Genomic DNA, 19,327 nt, shown 5'->3' with positions numbered 1-19,327 from the left:
CCCTTCCTATCCTTTCTGTACACATTGTACTCCCCAAATTTCAATTCTGCATACCTAATATCTCTGTGATACCACGTTTCCTTATCCCCACAATATTCGCCTTTGATGTCTTGACCAACACTTCAAATTCATCAAATTTATTTACTATACTTCTAGCATTGGTGTACATGCACCGATTCTTATTCTTAATTACCCTAACACATCCTATATATGCACCTGTTATGCAAGTCATGCAAGTCATGCCAGCAGCATAAACCACACTCAGCCCCTTCCCATGCGTGATTGTCAAAATAGTCTACCTAGTCTGATACATTTTAATATTTATTAGTTTATATATATAATCCTCGATCGGGGCCACCATAAGTCGCATCATTATTATTATTACTATTACTATTATTATTACTATTATTAGCCATATGGTACAAGGAAGCCTGAGGCTTATGCTGCACCAGCCAAAAAAAAAAAATTCCCGAGTTACCCCCGTGTGTGTGTGTGAGAGAGAGAGAGAGAGAGAGAGAGAGAGAGGGGGTATCACCAAGAAAGAGAAGAATGATGATATCCAGCTCAGGACCCTGGGTTTGCCAAGCCCATACTCACCAGATGTGAGCCCCCGGGGTTATACAGTACTTTATTCCTTTCCAAATTTGGTTCTTATGATTGTATACACTAAAAGTAACAAATAAGTATCGGAAACTAAAAGTAACAGATTATGTATCATCAGAAGAACAAGAAAAAAAATATTAAATGTGAAATTATATAAGATGTTTCACATTTATTTGCGTTCAGTATTATTTTGCTATAAGACAATTTATAATGGTTTATAAATTTTTTTAGTCGTGAAGACTGTTTTTAAAAAACAAAAGGTAAAAATGTGCCAGTTAAAAAAAAACAAACAAACAGAAAAGATTCTATGACTGAACAAATACAGTTCTATCCAATTCGTAACTGGAATACACAGGCAACACCACAGAGAAGTAAGATATATGTTGCTACTCTGTGATTTAAACTTATGTCCATATACAGTACTATATAGGAACTAGGAAATCTTTCTTACAAATATTATCACGTGTTCAGGAGTTATCACGTGATTTAGAATATAAGCAAGGGTTAAGTTTAGTTTTTGAAATATTTAATTTACCAGATGGAATATAGTGCTTTTACACATTAAATGGATTGTTTTAATATTCTGAATAATAGATAAAATCTGCCGTACTGACCTTTAGGTAAGTAATCGATAAAATAACTTTAAACTCTTCCGCCCATATAATTAGAATGCCTTTAGTATTAGTATACGTATATAGTTACAACAACACACGGATTGGGCCCTAAAATTTATTTACTTTATGGTTAAGGAGTGGGTTTTTAGTTATATTTATTTTAAATAATGGATTAATGTTTGTTGAGGATTAGAACTGGCCCTCTTTTTTTCATATTGTAGTTATCCGCGTTCTTGTTTGTTTGTTTAATATCGCGGTTATGGTGGGAGTGAACAGAAATGGTTTTTGTCCATCGTTACTGGTTATCAAATCCTATTTGGATACCTCGTAGAACGGCTAAAATGATTAAACGATTAGAAAAAAAAGATAAATAAAACAAACAAAAAAATTTAGATAATACTTGTACGCAATCGTGTTACATTTCAGACTTGTTCGGTTATCAAAGTAACGTATCTCGGGAGTTAAAAACTTCTATACCAGCTTTTCTCAAAATGGGGGCCGCTGACCCTTGTCTGTATACCAGTTCCAGATGGTCCGCGAAACGCTCAGAAGGTGTATAAAGTAATATGTCTTTATAGTGGCGCGTTGTACCTTCATGAGGCCCAAGGCAAAATTAAATTTGGGTGCCCCATCTAAAGAAAAAAAACTAATAAAGAACATTTTCAAATTTATTTTACTGTGACAACAAAACAAACAAATTATGTGACATAAGAACTAAATGTAAAATTTCATCAAAATCGGTAAGACCATTTTTGAAAAAAAGCGCAATTTTCAAATTAATCTTCAAGTAAAGTTCATTGAACTTGGAAGGTAGAAAGTTTAGTGTCCGATAAAAATAACTTAAAAATATTAGCAAAAATCAAGGGAGTGGGGAATATTCATGGTTGTTTACTTTCTACCCAACCTTGGCAGGTAGAAAGTTTAAGTTTCTGATAAAAATAATTTAAAAATATTAGCAAAAAACAGCAATGAGTTTTTGAAATCATGATTTTGGGGCCCCTTCTGATTGGGATGGAAAAGGCATCACAAATAGAAATATAAAGAAAAGATATTTATTAATAGTTAAGGCAAAGCTAAGTAATATTTGACAGGTGCTCTAAAAATATTCCAAAATGAGCACTTGCAACCTTTATACAACAGTTTTGTTAAACACAACAATTGTGGCTGAAATGTTATCAGAAGCCCTCAATTTGCGTCAGTATATCATTTTAAATGGAAAGCAAAATGAAAAGTTCACCAGGTGCAAACTAATATTTAGTTGAACGGCCTCTGGCCCTGATGGCAGCAGCACACCATCAAGGCATTGACAAGGTTGATTTATGAAGATAATCAACTGATAGTTTGTGGTTCCAAACATGAATTATGGCTTCCTGAAGTTCACGAAGGGTCTTTGGTTTCTTTCTGGCAACTGCAGATTCCACACGATGCCAACAGTTCTCTATAGGATTCAGGTCTGGACTGTTTCCTGGCCAGCTAAGAGTTGTAATGGGCTGTTCTTCCAACCATTTTTTCACCTGTAACAAATGTAAACACATTACTGTCAAACCTCTAATGCAGAAATGAAGCTAAATTAACTACAGAATTGCCTACTTACACTTTTCGCTCAATGATAAATAGCAGAGTTGTCCTGAAAGATGCAGTTACTTGGCAGGTTGAAATGGTCTCTAATGGTTGGCAGCAGTTTGCCTTCCACTGTAGCCAGGTATCCATTGGCATTTATGGAACCTTTTATAAACTGCAGGTGACCTACTCCATGATATGAAATGCACCCCCATATCATTTGGCTGGTAGGTAATTTCACTGTAGACAACATATAGTCTGGATGGAATTCTTCACCATGTCTGCGACGAATTGTTTGTCTCCCATCAGAGCCATGCAGGTTGAATTTCTTCTCACCCGAGAAAATAACTGACTTACACTGCTCGGAGATCCATTTGACATGCTCCTTACACCAAATTAATCGGGCCTTTTTCATTTTTTGTGTGAGGAGGGGGTTCTTCTTAGGACGATGGGCTACAAGTCCATTTTTGAAGAGGCATCTTCCGATTGTTACTACACTTGCTACCACTCCTGTATGTTCTTCCCATTCTCCTTTCAGCTCAGACAAGAAGCTTTACGGTTTTTAAGGCATAAGAACTTCAAAATGTGGTCCTGTTTTGCCGTAGAGACTTGTTTGCATCCAGTTCCTTTTTTTCCTATCAGTAGAACCAGTATTCTTGAGTTTGGAAAGAAATCTACTCACTGTTGACTGATTACAAGACACTATAAGCAATATAATAGGATGAACATCCTTCCTCATGTAAAGCGACAATAGCACTCTTTCTTCGTGGCATCAATTGCACATAACTCGCCATCCTGACACAAGCAAGGAATGACTGCAACCCTTGCAGAGTTTGCTTATATAGCTGAAAGTAACAGCTGATGCAATATTACATCATCACCTACACATGTCAATATTATCTGATGCAATCTGTAAGAAATATTGCCATATACTTACGTTATTCGGATGACAATTACAATTTTAAGGGGTGATGCACTTTCTTTAAACACCAGTGTATATATGTAGGGGTCTGCAAACTTTTTTTTTTTTGATTTTTGAAGGGGTCTATGGATCTCAGTAGTTTGGGAACCACTGTTCTATACTGTACTCGTGTATTTATTGCAAACCTTCACCATGTGATGTTCATATGATGAGTAGCCATGAGGTGGGATTTGGGCAGCAGGTCTTTGGGAATGAGTATACCAAATTGGTTATAACCTGCCGACTTGAAATTCTGTACAAAGGCCCCGAGAATTTTGAAATGGATCGGAATCATTCCACCTGAAACCTCACCAGGAAACGAAACTTGTGCCGATCCGACTTTTTCATATCAAAAATAGATAACTTGAGATTTTATATATATTTAAAAAAAAAAAAAAAAAATTGGCATTAATTTTTTACTAAAAGACACCCATGGCAGTCTGGCATATTTTTTCATTTAAGTTATTTGTCTTTGGACTTTCTTTGTCATATATAGACTAAAAAATTTTGAGTTTGATGTTAAAATTTAACTAATTATTATTGTTTAGATTTTACAATTTCTATTTAAAATTTGCTTAAATTAATCAACCCCCCCCCCTTTTTTAATGGGAAAGTTCCCCTCTATTTAGTCAAAAATGTCAATTCCTATGAAGAAAACATCAGTTTTCTGAAAGCTTCTAATAATAGGATTTGATTGGATTAGTATGCTTATTAGGAACATTCAGAAGTGCTCATTGGGATATTCAAGGACTATATGCAAGCAGGAGAGACATCCTTCCAGAGGCAGTGATTCAGAAGCGGTTTCTTTTTCTTACTTATTTGCCTTTGTTTTTTGAAACAATAAAAAAAATTAGTGACAGGTGAACTTACAGCCACCTAAGACATTTAGAAGAATCTCTTTCAAATTATGATGTAAGTTAGTCTCTATCTAAATACTCAACAGTAGACAAGATGTTAACAGGTTTTATAGGGTGATGCTCTTTCAGATGTACTTGCCAAATAAAACAAAAAAATTATATGTATTTGTGTGGACTGAAAATTATAATATTCTTGTTTCTGGCAGGGATGCCAGAGCACATTGCATGATGAAGGCTGCCATTACTGTGGTCAGTAAAATAATTGATAATATGAAAAAATATCCTATGCCAACACAGCAGATGTCTTTAAAGTGTAGCAGAATAAACAAACCACAGTGTCATGGTAGATAATTGGTTTAGTTCACTTGAACTTGCAGATCAGCTTTGGAAACAAAATGTTCTTTGTATAGGAACTCTGAGTAAAAACTAATCAGAAATACCTAAAGAAATTTTTGACAAATAGTTGAGCAAGCTGAATGCTGATGGGATGCTTCGTCTTGCGGTGCCTCCGTAGCCAGGTGGGAAGGAGCAGCAGTGCGTAGCACACGCTTCTTGATTAGACCGGGGTTCGAGCCTGTCACCACCAAATACGGAGGATGCGGAAAGGTCGGAATGACCACCGCATATCTAGGAGCAATAAGGCCTTAGTTGCTAATGCTCCAAAAAATCAAATAACAAACAAACAAGCATCTTCGTCTTGCTCAGACTAAGAGCCTGAGGTGGCACAGTTTCAAATTGAGGAAAGATAGTTGTAGAATAGATGTGCGGAAATTTGCCTTTAGCCAGCGGGTAGTTGATTGGTGGAACAGGCTTCCATCTTTTGTTGTGGAAGCTAATAGCCTAAATAAATTTAAGGCTGAGCTGAACAGGCATTTGGAACGAATGGAGGGATGAAATGGGAGTGTTTTTTTTTTTTTTTTTTTTTTTTTTTTGGCTGATGCTGCATAAGCGTGCTTTCTTGCATTGTATGCCTCTACTAGTGCTAATGCTAAAATAGGAAAAAAACTGTCGGTTCCTCACAGTTTGTATTTAGATGGAAAAGTTTAAAAATGGAGTCCATTACCTGTCCAAGCTAACTTTATTGTTATGCCAAACAACAGCTCTGCTGTTGAAAGACTCGTTTGGTCAACAGAGCATTAAGTTAAAATATATGGGTGAGAAAACTCAGTGTGAGCATCAGATCTCTTCATCAATTATCAATAATAAGTTGAAATTCATAAAGTATGTGCAAAGTGGGACCTGCTCTCATTTACAGATGTGCCAGAACAACAACAACTTGATCTATTTTCTGTTGCCATCTCAATATGAAGCTGAATGGGATGATTTCCCAGACTATATAGTAATTGAAGGAACCAATATGTAGTTCTGAAATTTGTCACAACAGTGCCTTTGAGTTTTTAGTGAGTAATAGATTCACTTATGGGGATGTTATTTGATTAAAAATCATATTAGTTACTTTAGGTTGATTCATAGATAAAGTATTCATTTTTGTAGAGCCTAAGGCCAAGTTTTGTAATGAGGGCAATATTGTTCCCCCGCTGGCCTCCTTCTGTCCATGAAAGGTTTGTGCAGCAGTATTGTTTTATTTCTCTCATTGTACAATGAAGAGTATTTATTTATAGTGGATGAGACAAGGGTATATTATTTTCAGTCTGAAAGCAAACCAATGAAGAGTGGCATCATTCCAGCTCTCCAAAGCCAAAGAACTTCTGAGCCATGACACATTCAGGAAAGGTGATTCTAACTATATTTTGGGATAGGAGTGGAGTTATTTTGGAATGTTACATGAAGAAGGGTAACAGTAATTAATGCTTCATATTGTGATATGTTTACTTGCAATCCTGACCAAATGATAGGTCATGATTTGATAGGTGGAACAGGACCAGGGTATATCTGCCAGGGGAAAAAGTTGATAACTTAGGGCAGATATCATCTTTTAAGGGCACAAAAGGTGATATTGTTGTACACATTGGCAATAATGACCTTAAGAGTAAGAGATCTGCAGATTTACTTAACAAGTACAGGTCAATGCTGGAAAAAAGTTGTGAGTTAGAGTTAAATTTGAAAGTGTCTGCAATTCTTCCCAGACATGAAAGGAGGGAATATATGATGAGAGCCTTGTCAATCAATTTGGCCCTGGAGAGATTGTGCAAGGCTCACGGGGCAGAATTTTTTTCAGCGTGGTCTATGCTTGCTAACAGGAGAGACTGCTTCTACTGGGACGAGATATTCTTAAAGGGTGCAAGAATATTTGCTGATGTTATCGAGGCAGTATTAGGTGGGTCAGAAAACTGCTAGATTGGTGGGGGATTCACAGACTAAAAGATTAACATTAGCCGGTGGCAGAGCGAAAGTGATTCTTGCACTGTTTCTATTGTAATGAGCAGCAGCCTAGAGAGCAAGTTGCTGGGGGCTTCAAGAGCTTCTGGGAGTCATCATGGAACAAATAAATACATGGGCTATGTTAGGGTAACTAAGAGTAAGTACAAGTGCATGTATACTTGCATGTACACTAATGCTAGGAGTATAGTAAATAAAATTGATAAATTTGGAGTTCTGATCAGGACATCAAAGGTAAATATTGTTGATATATCAGAGACATGATGCCACACAGATATAAGCAGTGCAGAATTGGATTTTGTAGAGTACAATGTGTCAGGAAAGACTGACAGGGTAGGAAGGGAGGAGGGGTTATGCTGTTAGTTAAGAAACACAAAATCTAAGGAAGTGCATCCAGTTGACACAGGTGGACAGTGCAATGTTGAGTCTGTTTGGTGTGACATTGGGAAAGGGAAAATGAGAGTAGGAGTATGTTATAGGCCTAATGACTCTGATGAGTACAATGAACAGTTGTGCAGAGAAATAGAATGGGCCAGTAAATCAGAATGTCTTGTAATGGGGGATTTTAACTTTCCAGATATTGACTGGAACTTGTGGTCACTCGTGCACTAGCAAGACTTTTGTGGATTTATTGGAGGATTGTTTTCTACAGCAACATGTTTGAGGGGCAACCAGAGCGAGTAATACCCTTGATCTGATTATCAGCAGTGATTATTCATGCATTAAGAATCTGCAGATAAAGGAACCACTAAGTGACAGTGATCACAGTGTACTGATGTGGGATTTACTTAAAGATGTAATTACCATCAGGTTTTTGTTTTTGTAAAGGTGACTGCAGTGGTCTCAGACAGTTTTTAAATTTATAGTGGGATCAACTGATGATGTTACCAATGGTGAATTCTAAATGGGAAGCCTTCAGGGACTTAATCTTGGAGGCTACTAGGCTCCAAGATTATTTTCTTCTCTACGTGGCAGAGAAGAAAAATACATGGGATGCAGATAAATTATCAGGTGACACAAAAGCCTATGTCAGATATAAGCTAGTCTGTAATCAAGTCACAAAGCAAGTTAGGCAGGCGAAGGCAGATTATGAGAAATCTGATAAAGGACGCAAAGAAAAACAGCAAAGAGTTCTTTACTAAACTCTAGAAGAAAGGGGATGAATCAGATTGGTCCACTTAACATAGATGGTTTGACTATTGACAATCCTGCTCAAGTAGCTGATAAACTGAATGAGTATTTTTCATCTACATTCACACATGAGGAGTTATTCAAGGAGGGGAATGTCAGAAGTTTATCAACTTCTAATAGGGAGCTAAGTGATTTTGTAATAACTGAGAGCAAAGTGGAGGAAAAATTGTTGAAGTTAAACACAAAAAAGGCAACTCGAGTAGATGGGATCTATCCAGTTATATTAAAGGAGGCAGCAAAGGAAGTAAGCAAACCCTTAACCATAATTATGAGAGCATCCTTGGACTCAGGGGAGGTCCCCACGGACTGGAGATGTGCAAATGCATCCCCAATTCACAAAGGGAGTTCAAAGGGTGACACAAATAATTATAGACCTGTTAGTTTAACTTCTGTTCTGGGGAAAATAATGGAGTCACTGGTTAAAGAAAGAGATGATACAGGATCACCCAGACAAGACAGCAATAATAGCTCAGACACAGCATGGGTTTGTTAAGGGGAAGTCTTGTCTGGCCAATTTATTATTATTAGCATATGGTGCAAGGAAGCCTAAGGCTTATGCTGCACCAGCCAAAAAAAAAATTCTGAATTACCCAGAGAGAGAGAGAGACAAGGACAAGGGACAAGGTATTCTTGTATTGATTGCGGCCTCCAGGGTTACCCCTATATACCGCTGTAGCATCTGTAGGTTATTTATAGCCGGCAAGTGTGTGTAAGTGTGTGTGTGTGTAAGTATATATGTGTGTTGTGATGGTTGTTGTTTGCCGGCCCTGGAGTCTTAGCAGCCGGGAGGCAGGGAGCAAGCTACCTGCGTCCCGACTCCCGTCCCTAGCCACGTGGAGGCGCTCCAGGAACTATCTAAATTACACTTAGTGGGATTCCAACAAGTGGAATCCCGGTTATAGTAAATAATGAATAGGGAGGATAAAGTAGGAGAAAAGAAAGTAGAAGAAGAAATGAGAGCAAAACACTCTCTCAGGAAAAAGAAGAAACAGGAAAGAGGAAAACACTAGTTGGAAAATCTAACAAGCGAGAGAGCTTGAAGAGGTAAAATTTTGAAGCCTGAAGGCTTGTACATTTGAAAGAAAGATTCCCCTAGCCGGGAAGGAAGCCCAACTTGCACCGACAAGGGGAAAAAGAAAAGTCTCACGGAAAGAACATAGGTAATGTACAAGTGGCTATTAGATAGCGACTTAAAAAAAAGAATAAATTAAGATAAATAATAAATACTTATGTCACCGATATGAAACATAGCAGTAAACATATTAACAAATTACACTGCATAAGCAGAGAGTAAAATATACAATATTTACAAGGTAATTAAAATCTTGGCTGAAAAATTAGTCAACCAAGAAATTAACAGAAATAGTCATCCAGAATAAATGTAGAAACATATATACAAAACACAAAGAGACAAACAGAACTCACCCAAGGCAAATATATGCCAAAGGCAAAACCAATAAATACTGTACAAATAAATTAGTTAACCGAATCAAAAGCAATTCTAAATTTAAATCTAAGTATAACAGATCAAAATAATAAGTTAAGTATTAAACAATAATTAATTAATATGCAGAGAAGATGTCTCTGCACAAGTAATCTAATCTATAAACATATGTACATAACCAGCAAGTGCAAAGCTGCTACCACAAGCTGCGAAAAACAAAACTTGTTTCAAATAACAAGACACGTAGAATTAACAATAATGCATAGGTAAGCATTAAAAAAAAAAAAAAAAAATGGATGTCAATTGCCAACAAAGCAATTGGATCTGAGAGGGCGGGGAGAGGTCCATCCCACCGCTCAGAACCAAAACCCATTTACAACTAAAAATGCTAGACTAAGAACTATATGGTACTAGCAAAAACCCAACTGATTGCAGCTGCAATCAGGCAGGAAAGAAAAATACAACAAATAATCAGCCCCGCAGGAAAACAAAATTAAATCAAAACACAAGCAGCAAGAAAAGCAGCCAGCAGTAAGACAGGCTAGAGAGGAAAATCATCTCACTCAACCAGAACAGCCAACTGAAGGTTGGATCTGAGGGAGCAGGGAGAGGTCCATCCCACTCCTCAGAGCCAAACAGACAACGCAAGAAGAGAAAAACTGTCTCTTCAACATAATAATGAGCTAACTACACAAGTAATGTACAATATAAACATTTAAGATTAACTGCTGATTTAAAACACAATAAAATCAGTTACTCTCAATTCTGAGAGCAAACAACAAATCAAACAAAAGCACCATGATATTAACAAGATAATTACAGTATTTACAAAATACATACAATTTAACACAGAAAATCATTTCAGGCAACCCGGACAGAGTTCGAAGTGGGAGAGGGGAGGTCCATCTCTCCCACTCGGCCAGGCAAAAACCTGAAACAAGTCTCCAGAAAAAGACGCAAAAACTCTGCGTCCAAAACACAAGACAATTTAGGCAAGGAAGAAACTCCTCTCGAAAAAAAAAAAAAAAAAATCAATACAGTAATTACAAATAACGAAATCAAGGGTTATTCCTTGATAAAGCCGCTCTTCTCCGGAAGACACTATTAGCAAAAGAAGAAAAGGCAGAAAGAGAGTCCGCCGACCCAACCAGGCGCCAAAAATCATCTAAATTATATACATTTGTACAGATAGACAATTGTTGTCTTAAATCCACATATAAATTACAATGTAGAGAGAGAGAGAGAGAGAGAGAGAGAGAGAAAACAAGAATCAGAAGGGAATCACCAAGAAAAAGAAGAATGATGATTTCCAGCTCAGGACCCTTGGTGTGCCAAGCCCATACTCACCGGATGTGAGCCCCTGGGGTTGATTGGATACTACTATGTGGTCACAAAGGAACTGGATGCAAAAAATATTTTTGATATCATATACTTGAATTTCCGGAACACTTTTGATACTGTTGCACATGGAAGACTGCTGTACAAATTGGAGCGGTATGGCATTAAGGGCAAGTTACTGCAATGGATAAAGGGATGGTTGAGTGGGAGATGGCAGAGAGTGGTAATAAATGGACACTGCTCTACGTGGACTAATGTCATTAGTGGAATCCCCCAGGGTTCGGTGCTGGGCCCATTGTTGTTTTGTGTATTTATCAATGATATCGATGAAGGTATATCAGGCTTAGTGTCCAAGTTTGCAGATGATACAAAGGTTGGCAGGGTTGTTAATGACAGTAGAGAGAGAGTATGCTACTGCAACAGGATCTAGAAAAGTTAGGCAGATGGACTGAGAAGTGGCAACTGAAGTTTAACATTGACAAATGCAAAGTACTCCATGTGGGTAGCAGTAACCCAAGAGAAATGTACCAACTGTGTGGTACTACACTCAGGTAGGTGGAGAATGAAAAAGACCTGGGGGTAATTGTACAGTCAAATATGAGCAGTTCATGGAATTTTGTCAATGATATATAGGAATTTTGCTAGCAGAGACAAGAAGGTGATTATCCCTTTGTATAAGGCAATGGTCAGGCCACACATTGAGTACTGTATACAGGTCTGGTTGGTTGGGTTTTATTGGCATTAGCAACGTATACAGGTCTGGAGGCCTCATTTTAGGAAGGATGTAGAGTTGCTAGAATGAGTACAGAGAAGGACAACAAGATTCGTGAGAGGAACAAAGGGGTGCATTTATGAAGAAAAGCTTAAGTTCTGCAAGTTGCAGCATCTGGAGACTAGGCACCTGCGAGGTGATCTGATTGAGGTGTATAAGGTCTTGATTGGTTTGAGCAGGCTCAGTGCTGACAGGATACTTGAGCTTGCTCAGATTAAGAACCTGGGGGGGCATAGATTCAAATTGAGAAAAGACAGTTGTAGAATAGATGTGCAGAAGTTTGCCTTTAGCCAGTGGGTAGTTGATTGATTGCTGGAACAGACTTCGATCAGTTGTTGTGGAAATTGATAGCTTAAATTTGGAGTGACTGGATGGGTGAAATGGGAAGTTTTTTTTTTTTTTTTTTAGGTGATGCTGTATGAGCTTGCTTTCTTGCATCATATGCCTGAACTAATGCTAATGCCAAATGTTAAGGGTTAATATCAAAAGCAGTTTAGTTATAGAATAGCAGGGTTCATCTTCACAGTTCGTGCATAACTGTTAGCACCATTCAGATCAGTGTTATGAAGTGCTTGCACACCCTCCATATTCTTTATGTGATTGCCATATTTTTGGATTACTCAAAGAGGTATTAGGGGAGAAGCACATATGCCCTGATGACAAAAAGTGGTGTACACATGGCTCATTAAGAAACCAAAGCAATCCTTCTCTAATGGTATCCAGGCATTAGTTTTGCAATGAAAAATGTGTATTGCAAGGGTAGGAGACTATTGGAAAATGAATGAGGTTCCTTACGATATGTTTTAAGAATTGTCTAACTTTTGGTATTTGATTTGAGCCACGCTCATATTTTATGTATTTTTTTTAATATACAATATCATATAAATTTTTATTAATATTATGTATAATATGCATAACAAAACTTAATCTCCTCATTCTTTCCTATGTATTCAGCTTAAGTAAGGTTAAAGATTTTCCTTTTTCTCTCTCTTTGTAGGTTAGTCAAACTCTCTAAATTTCAACTATAAGCATATGTTACTCCTGTACCAACATGGTGTCTGAAATGTCAGATTCTGAACTTAAAAGACAATTAGAACTGTATGGTATAGGTGTTGGACCTCTTACAAAAAGTACAAGAAATGTGTGGGAAAGGAAACTGAATCGATTAATAGAAGATGACAAGAAACAAGTGAGTAATGTTAACTCTCCAAAAAAGGCAAGGTGTAATATTAGCGATATTGGTGTAGGTGAAGTAGCTAGCCAGGAAGTTCATAGGCCCCAGACTGTTCAGAGAAGGAGAAACAGAGCATCAAAGGCTAGTGTAGCTCAGGATGTTTCATTGCAAGATATGACAGCTACAACATTGCCAGAAGCAGTAGCACTCAAACATTCAATTTTGAAAAGCTCACTTTCAGAAGTTGTAAATAATTCCCCTTCATCGCTAAGTCAGCAAAGAAGTAATTTTTTACAGAGAGACCAAACAGAGCAGAGTTGTATTGATAGTGATGGGCTCCCAGGTAATAAATTTAATAAAATTTAGTTTTATATATGATATATATTTGTTATATTATTTTTCAATAATTCACTTATTTAAAAAAAATTTAGAAATTTGTATAATACTGTGGTTCACAAAGTTAAGATATGCTTGGATAACTCATATAACTAATCCTCAACATATACAAATAATGTCATAACTGTACTTCATCCCAGGAGAAAAATATCATTGCTTAACTATTGAGCAAAAATTCTGAGTTTATCTTCTCATCCACTCAGTCATATCTCTATGATCCATGGCTAATGCAGTTTTACACAACTTTAAACTGATAAAAATAAACCACTGTATCTAATGATAAGTTGGAATTTTCACTGTGATAATATTGATTAGAAAGTAGACAAACAAAATCCACCGTTATCATCTTGTGGGGACTGCTATTGATTTTTGGAAAAAACTTCATTAGCCAGTCACAACTGAAATTTAAATGAAACTCATTGGATGGATAGTTGCCATCCAATGCTAAAAATCAAAGTAGTAGTTGCCACAGTTTTAAAATTTATACCTAGGGCTTGAAAGCAGATACTGCTGTGGTGGCAGCAGTATCTTATGTTACTATCTCTCTTTCACTAAAATGTGGTATTTATATTTGGGAATTATATGCGATCAAGCTAGCATCAAAACATATTAATAATTTATCAATTCTATTTAAAAGAGTAAGAGGTTACCTCAATCTTTTGCATAGAATGCTTCTGGTCAATGCCCTCCAAATGTAATAAATAAAATAAAATAAACGGATAAAATAATTTAATGAATTCTTTCACCCATAGAGATATAACCAATTCAACTTGCAATGGAATTGAAAGCTGAGAGGCCCCATCTGACCCCAAAACACATCAAACCAACTCAGCAAGACCACGAGTGTGAGAAGACATTGTGTCTCATGTGTTTCGGGGCCAGATGGGGGCTCTTGGCTGTTGATTCCATTGTGTGTTGAATCGGTCATATCTCCATGGGCGAAAGAATTCATTAAATTATTTTTGATATTAGAGAGCTATTAAGTGCTCGATATTTCCTATATTCTATTATATTATGAATCAACAGGGCTTACCTTTATTTTAGATTTAGCATTAGTAGAGGCATATGATGCAAGAAAGCAAGCTTATTCAGCATCAGCCAAAAAAAAAAAAACAAAAAAACACACCACTCCCATTTCACCCCTCCGTTCGCTCGAAATACCTGTCCAGTTGAGCCTTAAATTTGTTTAGGCTATCAACTTCAACAACAAGTGATGGAAGTCGGTTCCACCAACCAACCACCCGCTGGCCAAAGGCAAATTTCCGCACATCTATCCGACATCCGTCCTTCCTCAATTTGAATTTATGCCCTCTGAGCTGATTATTCTGAGCAAGATGAAGAATCCCATTGGCATTGAGCATGCTCAAACCATTCAAAGCCTTATACGCCTCTATCAGATCACCTCGCCGGTGCCTAGTCTCCAGACTCTGTAATTTGCAAAACTTAAGCCTTTCTTCGTAAGAGCAACCCTTTGTTCCATTCACTAATCTTGTTGCCCTTCTCTGTACCCGTTCCAGCAGCTCTACATCCTTCTTGAAATGAGGCCTCCAGACCTGTATACAGTACTCAAGATGTGGCCTAACCATTGCCTTATACAAGGGAATAATCACCTCCTTATCCCTACTAGAAAAATTCCAGGAAGCTTCTTTGCCAACTCTCCTTGTCCAACTCGCTAATAATTCATGGGGAAGGCGATATCAATTTTGCAAGACATTGTCATAAAGTTAGATTTTGGAGGTCTAAACTGGCTAATAATTAAGGATCGATTTTTTCTTTTTGGTGCTGTGTCAGGAATTTTGAGTTAAATTTAGGGGTCTAATAATTGGATATGGGGTGGGGGTTATTCTCTACATTCCTTAAGTCGGAGCTTCAGTGCGGGCGGGTCGTTCAAATGCATCGGAACTTTTGTTCCACGCCATAAATGAACGACATACATTCAGCTTTAATGAAACTAAAATTATAAATATTCAACACAACTACTACAAACTACTTATTGCAGAAACCTTAGAGATGAAACTACATGCAACTTCAATCAATATCCGTAGGCCATTCCTATTGTCCGACGATTGGTCACTTATACGCATGCGTGAAGAACAAACACTACAACATAAGACAAAAGCTTCGGATTAATTGTGAGTAGCTCTCTTCCTGTGAACATGACACCCCGAAAAGTTCTAGTCCGACTTAAGGAATGTAGAGAATAACCCCCACCCCCCACCCCATATCCAATTATTAGATCCCTAAATTTAACTCAAAATTCCTGCCACAGCACCAAAAAGAAAAAATCGATCCTTAATTATTAGCCAGTTTAGACCTCCAAAATCTAACTTTATGACAATGTCTTGCAAAATTGATATCGCCTTCCCCATGAATTATTAGCGAGTTGGACAAGGAGAGTTGGAAAAGAAGCTTCCTATATCTAAAATAAAGGTAAGCCCTGTTGATTCATAATTAAATTATTTTATCTGTTTATTTTATTTTATTTTATTCATTACATTTGGAGAGCATTGACTGGAAATATTCTACGCAAAAGATTGAGGTAATCTCTTACTCTTTTAAATATATTGTAACAACGTAGAAGTTTGAAACCAAAATCATATTTGGATCTGCCAGGCCATTTGGATTCATTTTAAATTAAAGAATATGCCATCTGTGATGCTACAGCAGATTCTTCATATAGCTTGAACAGTAAAGTGAGCTGTGATATAAATGTTATGTCACATCGCCTAATGCTTAAAAAAAAGAGATGTAAATGCCATGTTTCGTGACAATGAACATGTTAATTATGTCAAGTCCAATTTAAATAATCTTGTGATTATTATGTATCAAAATTTAGGAGTACAGTAGGCCCACGATTTAATGGACTAATTGGGAGAAGAGGTTTCTGCTATTGCTGAAAGTCCATTAAATCGAATGTATTTTAAAAACATATACAGGAACTCCCCGACTTATGTAATACTTGATTTACGGAAATTCAACTTTATGTAAGTTTTTGCTGACCAGTGCAAACTTAAAAAAATTGTGGAAACATATTTTGCATCCCATAGGAATAAATGGAGGTATTGTGAAAATATAATGTAAACCCAATAACACATTGGGTTTTTTTTTTTGTAATTTGTTCCAAGTCCTTGGAAGTTGAAAATTTTGCTGTATTACTAAGCTATTTATCTCTCTAAAAGATCATATTTATAATGGAAATTATCCTACCCTTTCATCGTTATCATATGTTCCCGTTATAAGAATCAATTTTGAACGCCTTTGTGATATTTTTCTAAAGCACGTTTCTGGAGGTCATGACCATAAAACAATAAAAACAATGGTGAAAGTAAAGAAAGCCACCATGGGAAATGTCGGCTAACTTATGCTGAAAATTAGTTTCCTGATACCACACTCTAGCGCTGTTCGCTCGGTAAACAGACTGTAGGTGTTATAAGTCTGGAGCAGAAGTCGAGAATGATATATTGATTGACAGGTAGGCATGGCAAACGATATGCTGATTGGTGCATAAACACAACAGACGATAACATCAGTTTAGTGTCACTTGCCCTAATCGCACATGCCCTAATGAATGCTTTCCATAATGGTGAAAAAAAGTTAGGTTACCTCCATTTGAATTCCATGGGAGCTTGAACCCCTAAGTGGAAGGATTAACTCCCGAAGTAGAGGGTTGTTGTTGTTGTTTGGTTTTTAGGAGCATTAGCAACTAAGGCCATATTGCTCCGGTGCGGTGGTCATTCCCTGACCTTTCCGCATCCTCCGTATTTGGTGGTGACGGGCTCGAACCCCGGTCTAATCAAGAAGCGTGTGCTACGCACTGCTGCTCCTTCCCACCTGGCTACGGAGGCGCCTCGAAGTAGAGGGATAACCTGACCTTTTTTCTTTAGAATCGTGGGTGGACTAGTACATAAATTGTTTATTAACAAAAAATAAATTTTTTTATTACTGTATTTTTATTTTGTTGTTTAATAATATGCCCTAATGGTGAAATAAGGTCAGGTTACCTCCACTTGAACCCCTCCTGAAGTGGAGGGGGTAACCTGACCTTTTTCTTTAGAATCATAGGTAGATTAGCGCATAAGTTGTTTATTAACAAAATATTAATTTTTTATGACTGTATTTTTATTTTTAAAGACACTCGCGTAGATACACATGTATCATAACGTCAATCAACACCTCAATAGCTATTCACAATATATATATATTGTGGATAGCTATTGTGAATTTCTTTTCCTATTATTTCCTAACCTACTATTTAAGGTCAGGTTATAAAATATAATGAAAAATAAAGAAACCTTTCCTTTTTTCGTAACCAAACCTAAATCAATAATATAGTAAAAACACTCATGAACTCCAAAAATCTGCTTTAATAATGAGTAAAAAACATGGTGATGAACATAAAAATGAATGGAATGGAACTTTTTTCAGAAAAAATAAATAAATTCATGAATACAAATCATATAGTTGGACCTCAATAGCTATTCGCAGTTTGAGTAATAATATTCTGAAAAGTATGTTCATGATTTATCCCATAAATTCGACGCCACATATATTCATTCATGTTACCTGTCTACATATCTTTACAGCTGCCATTTAGTATTTTAGTCACACTTTTTAGTCTCTTCCACTAGGCTTCGATATTCTTCGTATGTGTTCCTGTATGTGGATCTACAAAATGTTCCTTGTATTTCACCATTAAATGTTGTAATTTTTTTTTTCTAAGGCCGTAATACATCTATATCCAAGCCTACGATCTGTTATGATCGTAGTATTTTTCTTCGCTACTTTTCTAATAATGCGTAAAAGAGTTTTTGCTTTCCGATTTTTTTATGAATTTCATGAAGACGAATTTTTATTTTCTTTTAAATACTCCAAACTCTCATTTCTTCTTAGCAGTTAAATTTCGTCTTCTGTGATGTTTTGGTTTTTACCAATACAGTTTTGTCTGCTTCTACAGTTTTCCCCACTGTAGATCCACTCAACCTAATGGGTTTTTTTAACAACTGCAATTTGCAAATATCGCTTAGTTTCTCATAAAACTTAATTGCTGGTGTTACTTTCGAAATCTGCAGATGGAATTCTGTCGTAGTTACTGGTGTGCATATTGACCAAAAGTATATAATATACGTTATCTTTTTTAATGGAAGTTTTGTATTTTCCATAAAACTATGTTTTAATAAAGAAACTCATGCAGAACATTTTTTACAACACCAGAACTTTCCACATGACTCAATTTGTGATTCAATTAGTTTAAAATAATCATTGCACTTAAAACAGTACAATTTCAGTCTTATTAATTTAGTTTTCATCAACATTTTATTTTCCTTACAGATTTCTTCCATCTTTAAAAGATTCATTGCTATTATTACCTGTTTACTGTTCATTACAAAACTAATTATGCGCCATTCTTTACTCATAAATACACATCATAATGCAAACCAATGACTACACAGTAGTTTGTCATTCCATTCCTATTTACGTATTACAATGATGAAGGGAAAAGGGACCAATGGAAAGTGCAAGTGCTGGCAGTGCTAGGAAACGAAACAAAATTAATTTAGAAATGAAGATGATTATGAAGTATGAAGCAGGACAAAGTTTGTCATCTATTGCAAGGGAATTAGGTCTCACTGCTTCAACAGTGAGACCTAATTTTAAAGGACGGTGCATGTATAAAAGAACATGTCAAAGGATCAACACACTTGAGATCAACAGCGATCACAAAACAGCATTCAGGTGCTATATCAAAGATGGAACAGCTGTTAATAATATGGATGGAAATCAGATTCAGAAGTGAGTGCCCCTGAGTCTAATGACCATTCAAGCAAAAGCAACAAGTATTTATAAAGATATTAAGGATAAGTATGATGAACCCCAACCCAAGTTCGTGGCAAGCAATGGGTGGTTTAATAGGTTCATGCATTGCGCTGGTTTCCAAAATATTAAAGTATGCGGTGAAGTCACCAGTGCCAATTCTGCAGCTGCAGAGAAATTTTGTGATGTGTTGGAAAAAATTATTGATGAAGGTGGCTATTCAACGCAGCAAATTTTTAAAATTTTACAAGACTGCTCTGTATCGG

The 19,327-nt window shown here is 36.6% G+C and overlaps 1 protein-coding gene across 1 annotated transcript in view; it reads left to right on the top strand.

Annotated features, from left to right (window-relative positions):
• The first annotated feature begins 1,144 nt into the window (after nucleotides 1-1,144).
• LOC150090214 (uncharacterized) overlaps nucleotides 1,145-19,327 on the top strand; it is a 58,410-nt gene continuing 40,227 nt past the window's right edge. Inside the window, exons 1-2 of the mRNA XM_090390207.1 lie at nucleotides 1,145-1,223; nucleotides 12,678-13,197. Coding sequence (XP_090246333.1) covers nucleotides 12,732-13,197 — 466 coding nt within the window. The 5' untranslated portion in view covers nucleotides 1,145-1,223; nucleotides 12,678-12,731. The remainder of the gene's footprint in view (nucleotides 1,224-12,677; nucleotides 13,198-19,327) is intronic.

Source organism: Mastigoproctus giganteus, chromosome 2 (genome assembly GCF_048544385.1).
Source record: "Mastigoproctus giganteus isolate SK-2022 chromosome 2, ASM4854438v1, whole genome shotgun sequence".
Classification (NCBI taxonomy): Eukaryota; Metazoa; Arthropoda; class Arachnida; order Uropygi; family Thelyphonidae; genus Mastigoproctus; species Mastigoproctus giganteus.
This window is presented reverse-complemented; position numbering and strand designations above follow the sequence as displayed.